Source organism: Solea senegalensis, linkage group LG4 (assembly GCF_019176455.1).
Source record: "Solea senegalensis isolate Sse05_10M linkage group LG4, IFAPA_SoseM_1, whole genome shotgun sequence".
In the NCBI taxonomy this organism is placed as follows: domain Eukaryota; kingdom Metazoa; phylum Chordata; class Actinopteri; order Pleuronectiformes; family Soleidae; genus Solea; species Solea senegalensis.
Window position 1 is genome coordinate 21,127,540 of NC_058024.1, and position 6,881 is coordinate 21,134,420.

The 6,881-nt window shown below is 39.7% G+C and overlaps 1 protein-coding gene across 1 annotated transcript; it reads left to right on the top strand.

Moving 5' to 3' along the window:
* Positions 1-1,583: 1,583 nt before the first annotated feature.
* On the top strand, positions 1,584-6,706 carry tarbp2 (TAR (HIV) RNA binding protein 2). Its single transcript, XM_044025061.1, has 7 exons — positions 1,584-2,041; positions 2,975-3,289; positions 3,373-3,442; positions 3,906-4,023; positions 4,107-4,234; positions 5,080-5,275; positions 6,011-6,706. Exons 1-7 carry the CDS (start codon positions 1,989-1,991, stop codon positions 6,166-6,168), a joined length of 1,038 nt encoding a protein of 345 aa, XP_043880996.1. The 5' UTR covers positions 1,584-1,988; the 3' UTR covers positions 6,169-6,706.
* The last annotated feature ends 175 nt before the right edge of the window (positions 6,707-6,881 follow it).

Here is a 6,881-nt window from a genome sequence, read left to right on the forward strand (position 1 = left end):
GGATGTGTGAATATATTTTGGGTGAAGTATATTGTCACAGTTAAAGCGGTATTAACGTACACTCTCATTAACCACTAGCTCAGTAAAAACACTTAGACTATCATGTTGTAGGTCAATAAATTAGGACCTCTGACCAACAAAGGAAGGCCTGGTGAACAAGGCAAATTAACGCTCACAGTAAGAATAATGAGTAGGCACGGCTTACTCTGATGTCACATAAATCACCATGCTTTGATTGTAGGTTTGGGAGTTCAAATGGGAGACAACTTTACTCATTGTCATGGCCAGTTCACTTTGTGTTGCATTTGGCAAAATGTGCATATCCACATCGACACACTGATGCCAGTGAATGAGGCCATCAGAATCCAAGTTCTGATTCAGCAGTGGCCAGAGGGGATTTCATGAGCAAACCATCAACGATTAATTGTCCAGCCACAGAAATAAAAGAAATAAATGTAGTGAAATGTTGTATAGCGGTGCTGCTTGATTAGTTGGGCAGAAGGGTTGTGACATTGTGGGTCAAAATGAGTTTTAATGGCCTGCTTGGGCTTCGTCTCAGCCTGTAATGTTGTACTATAACAATTTTCATTACCATCAACTCTTGTTTGCCTGAATTACAAATAAATGCAACCTCCCCACCTCTCTAACAACAAAAACTCAAATTTAAGATTAAAGACATGGTCAAGCCTTGTGGATTAGATAAAACTCTTGTCTTTTCATGTTTCCTTCTCGGAAATGCTTTTACCTTTGTGCACTGTATTTTATTTTTATGCTGTCCTGCTCCACTTGTTTTTTCAATGTAAATATTGAAAAAAAGGTCTGTTTTTATTTATATTGTCATGCTAAAAACTAAAAACAAACCACCTTTTTAATGGGGTCTGTATAAGTATGTTAGTCCTGTTCTTGAAAGGGTATTTGAGTTGACATCCTACCTTATGGCTGGGTCCAACTCCAAACCTTCACTTTTTTCTTAAGAAGGTTCAGTCTACTAAACTAACAAATTAATAATTGTGTATTGTAAAGATGACAGGTGCCAGGAAGTCTCGATAATTACCAATAAAGCATCTCGACCACGGCCTCAACACAGACGCTTAAAAGTCAGACAGATCTGTGTATGACTGTCGCCCTCTTCTGGCCAATGTTATTCATGACAGTTAAAGTGTGATGCATTTACAGCAAATATTGAATTGAGTCCAAAGTTAACAAAATAAAAGTTGAATTTACATTTAAGAATTTTAAAAAAAAACCACCACTATACCTGATGTAAGACAGCCGATGCTGTAATACAATATCTGATGATTAAATGAAGAACTAAGCAATGAAACTGTAGGTGTATTGATGCTTTCAGTGAAAAGTTTCTTTTAAAACATTCATACAAAATACTTTTGGAACGTTGAACGGTGTTAATTACAAGGCGTTTTGCGTGTTCGTTGGCGTTTTATTTTGAAAACCGGATGTTAACACCGTGCGTCATCTCCCTTTGTTTCAGTGTACCTGTTAGTTAACGTTTTATTTCGAAAACCGGATGCTGACGGCGTACATCAACTAGCTCTGTTTCATTTAACCTAGTCGTAGTAACGCCTGACAACTGTGGCACCGAGTCGGATACTTTAATTGTGACAACGGGGAAAGAGTATAACTTTAATTGTGACTTGTCTCACACCCTCTAACTGTCATTTAGACCAGTCAAATGTAATGACGAGTAAGTCAAAACGGTACGGTAGCGTTCTTGCTACAGTGCACCGTGCGGCGGTGCCTCCCGGTCTGTAAAACGAGTTAACCCAGAGCTTCCTCGGACCAATGGGAGCTGGAGTTTCGCCGGGACGTTCCATACGTCACGTCGAAGAGTGCTCTTCGTGTGCTTTTCACATGTCGCTGCCTCACTTACGTTCTGCCGGGAAAACACCGTCTAATGAACAGCGAAGTGTCCGTCTTGGTGGGGGCTTCGCCATCCGAAACCGACCGGCACTGTCTGCGTGAAATAGGGAATGATCGACGAGACAGCATCGGACGGCTGGAAGAAGAACTCCGGGTGCTCCAGGTGATGTTGCACAAATGCTAAGCTAATATAGCACGTACACTTACGTGCTTTTAACAGTAGATTTTTTCCGTCTAAATCTATTTACATCTGATAGTTAAATGCACACCTTTCTTAGCTAGCTTCTAAATAAGGTGCCAAATATACATGTGACTGACTGGGTTCTGCTTTGGTCGTGAACTGCTCTGATAATTGATTATTGTCTGTTTTCACTGTTGCATCCCAACACATCTCTGACAGTAGAGGATGCAAGAAATACGTTAGATTGTCTACTTGTATTTATTTGTTTTTGTTTGGCATTGCACTAAAGTAAGTCATTGCAAACCAAGAATATCACATTTTCCTGTTTCTCTCGAATTGAAAGACTTTTATATAACAGTTGTATGTGGAATGGTTAATCTTCACAATGAGGTTTAATGGGGTAATATTAGTGAAGCATGATATAGCAAAATATTACTCTGTTGTTATATTGAGAACCATTTCATAAATCTGAGGCAAAATGTTCACATCGATATTGAAACATTTGTATAATTTATGTTACCAAGTCATAGAAAAGTTGACTGCCACTTAAACCAGATGTCTCATGATCTTCCTCTATGCTTGACAGTTGATATGATACATACCTCAATACTAGAGGTATTGAAACTAAAAGCAAGACAAGGCAGCAAATTACTATTTGCCCCCAAAATAATTTTAAGAAAAACTGCCATAGTAAAAAGTAACAAATTATGTGCAACAATAATTTAGTTATTGTGCAGTGAGAGGAGAGGAAAGAGAGGGGAAAGTCTAATGATGAAAAGCCTGCTGCTAACTAGTGGTGGGAGGCTTAAATTTAATACAAAACCACTGTCAGTTATTGATATTTTTTGCTACTTTCTTATACTTATATGTCGTCTGACATGCCGTACTCTGCTCTTTGTTTGTTTGTTTGTTTAGTATTGAGCAAATGCTGGCTGTGAATCCTGGAAAGACGCCCATCAGTCTGCTGCAGGAGTATGGAACGCGGATAGGCAAGACCCCAGTGTATGACCTGCTGAAGGCCGAGGGACAGGCCCACCAGCCCAACTTCACTTTCCGCGTCTCCGTTGGAGAGATCAGCTGCACCGGCCAAGGGCCCAGCAAGAAGGCGGCCAAGCACAAAGCAGCCGAGGCTGCTCTGAAAATGCTCAAAGGAGGTCTCGGAGGTCCCGCCGGAGTTGGTGTTGGAGTAGACGGGTTTATTGCGGTTGAAGTTTCTACTGATGTAGACAGGTCAGTTTCTTGTTTTTAGTTTCAGTCATAAGTATACATCATTATTTTGTCTTCTAAGGTATTTTTCCCCATCTTCTGTGCAGCTCCCAGTCAGAGATGAAGACCTCAAGCAGCTCTCAACAGTCTGAATGCAATCCTGTAGGGGCTTTACAGGTGATTAAAACTATTAGTTACATTTTAATTTTGTCATTTGACTTTCCTCAGGCTGTTAGGCCTCATTCACACTGCATATGCCGTGGCTGTGTTGTCATTTTGGCACCCATGTTAACAAATGAGTGTTCACACTGCATGTGTGAAGCGCATTTCTATGTCCCGTTTTTCACACATGATGCGCATAAAACCTTCCCTTTCACAGTAATTTGAGTGTGTAGGCTGAATGTAAAAGAACTGAAGGCTACTACAGGAAAACTATATTAACCCGCTTATGACCATTATGATATTCAGGCTGCCTGGATTTATTTTGATTTTATGGCTGTAGAATTGTCAAAATAATGTTCAATGAGTGAGTGCTTCTGCCCCTTTTTTCAAAGTAACTTTCACTCTTGATATCTGGCAGTTATTCAACCTTTTAGGAGTAGTTTTTAAGTTAATGTCTATCTGTGCTTTTCTCTGTCAGGAACTGGTGGTGCAGAAAGGATGGCGTTTGCCAGAATACACTGTCACTCAGGAGTCTGGTCCAGCACATCGCAAAGAGTTCACCATGACCTGTAGAGTCGAGAGATTTGTGGAAATCGGTAAAATGTGCAATATTTTGTTCTGTGTGTGTGATCATAAATTCTTGTTCAGCATGACTCACAATTTCGAGTTTAATCTCCAGGAAGTGGAACGTCCAAGAAGCTAGCCAAGAGAAACGCAGCAGCTAAGATGTTATCTCGCATACATGACGTCCCGGTAGACCTTAGGACCAGCAACGATGCTGACTTGGAGGATGACACATTCACCATGGTGAGAAAGAAATCCAGACATACCTCCTCCTTGCACCAGTTCACCAGTTTACAAAACCTTATGGAAGTCTTGTAGGGTAAATTATTTTGAAAAAAGCATGTATGCAAAATATGTGACTATGAAACCCAGATAGTGAGATCTATGGTTGTGTTCGTAGTCTAATTATAAAAGTGAAGCCCAGAAAGTGGGGTGGAAGTTGCAGTTAATCACCAGGGGGCTTTTCAGCTGGTTGCAAAAATAACTTAGTTTAAATGGAAGTCTGTGGGGAAAATGAACCTTTCACTTGATTTATATTGTCAGTTAACATTTTGCTGTGGAGTTAATGTCTTAATAATTTGTTTCAGGTCTTGTGTCTAGAGCTGCAGCTAACGATTATTTCTATAACTGATTAATCTGTCGATTATTTTCTCGATGAATCGTTTGGTCCATAAAATATCAGAAAACCTTAAAAAAATGTTGATCAGTGTTTGTCAAACCTGGAAATGATGACAGTTGGCAAATGTCTTGTTTTGTCCACAAACCAAAATGTTTGACTTGTAATGATTTCTTTGTTATCCAGAGAATACAATACAAAGTATTGTTGTTTTAATCATGAATAAAGCTTCAAACCGATTCATCGATTATCAAAATAGTTGTCGATTAATTTGGTAATCGATTAATAAGATTAATTGATTAATCATTTCAGCTCTACTAATGTCACTGTGTTGCTTTAATTTCTGTTAGTTCCAGTCCTTCAAACACACACCTGACATTTTATTACCCCCTTTTTTATGCTGCTAAATCTTGATGGCTAATAAAAAATAGTATTTATGAACTACTTTTTGAATTTCATCTCTTACCCACAGCACATGGGAAGCAGAACTGAGTCGGGCAAAAGTAAAAGCTTCAGCTGCACGTGGGACTCTCTGCGTAACTCTGCTGGAGAGAAGATCCTTCAGCTCCGTAGCCACCCCCTGGGCATGCCCTCCGGCTCCAACTTCTGCTCCCTGCTGAGCGACCTCTCTCTCGAGCAGTGCTTTGACATCAGTTACCTTGATCTAGGTGAGTTTGCAAATAACAGGATTTGAACAAATGTGTTTATATTCACGTCTGCTGAGCTCCACATTCTCACTCCAGGTAAGAGTTTATTGTTAATTCACACAAGCAACTGCATGTCTGTAAATACAATGACCAAAACAAATAGCCTGCCCCCTTGTGGTCACTTTTACTACAGGCTGCAGCTGCATGTTACCATAGTTTAAGATTGGAGAAGATAACTATAGCTACATAAATACATTTCAATTAATACTGTATTACAAGGTTCATATGTCAAATAATTAAAGGTAGGGTTGGAGATCCTGGAAATTTCCGCCAGGTGGCAGTTAGATTGATGCGTCACAATCCAATTAATTAGTACGGGCCATTCAATATGATTAGATGGTGTTTTTACAGGCCTGTCCATTCCACAGGTGACTGACATTTTTCATTTTGCATTAATCAATGAATTAGTTACAATTAGTTTTATGTGATTTATCCCCTTGATGACACATTACAGTGATAAATTTCAAAGTTAAAAAAGAATAACTGAAATACACTTGACATTTTTCTGGCCTCATGCTTGTGGAAGCAGTCACTGACATATTTATGGGAATGAAAAATGATAGCATAGCTATCATATCGCCCTCATCGATGATTGGACTTACCTGGAGGCCGAGACACATCAGCTTCTGCTATCTTGTGTAACACTGGTAATATGTCATCCTTTTTTTTCATTGCGGTTGTTGTTTCTTGTTTTAGAGGAGCGCAGTCTGAGCGGCCTGTGTCAGTGTCTAGTGGAGCTGTCCACACAACCAATCACAGTGTGCCATGGCTATGCTCCGAGCATAGATGCAGCTCGAGCCAACGCAGCCCACAATGCACTGCAGTACCTCAAAATCATGGCCGGGGGGAAGTGATGTCATTTTCCTCCCCCACAGACTCTAACTAGCTACTAGCGTGACGACACATTGCCAGGATTCCACTTTGGACGGAGAAAACCTTTTGCGATGAGTTCAAATACCATGAATTACCTCAAATTTGGAAATGGACACTTTTTCTGTCCCCAAGTCGACTCCATGGAGCCTCGTTGGTCACTTTGATTTCTGATTGATGAGAGATGCCCGAAAATGTATATCGATACTAATTTTAAATATTTGTTACAAATTATTTTAAGGTATTCTGTCATCCATACACAGCGCAGCGATGTCTGGAATTTTAAATGGTGCTTTCACACCGACTTCCCAAGCAACTGTAGATTAATTCTGGCGCAACCTAAAAGATATAAGACGAATCATAGGTGGACATAAAATAAAACAAATAAGCCATGCTGCTGGAAGATGGAGAAGGAGACTAAAAACAAGTCAGAAAATAGTTATTATAGAGACTTCCCCTTTTACACACGTGTTTGTGCTTTAGTCTTGTATATTAATTCGCGCCAATAAAATTCACATTCTATGTCACTGTGATGTTGTTGCTGTTAGAAATTCTTATTTCCCCCTCTCACTTTCAGTTTAAACTTCTGTTTTTTGATCTGTTGAACCATTTTTATTCATGTCACTCTTAGGCATTTAAAGAACAAGTGTTTAGAAGGTGATGGAAAGTGATATGAATTACCCCCTTTTTTGCCGCT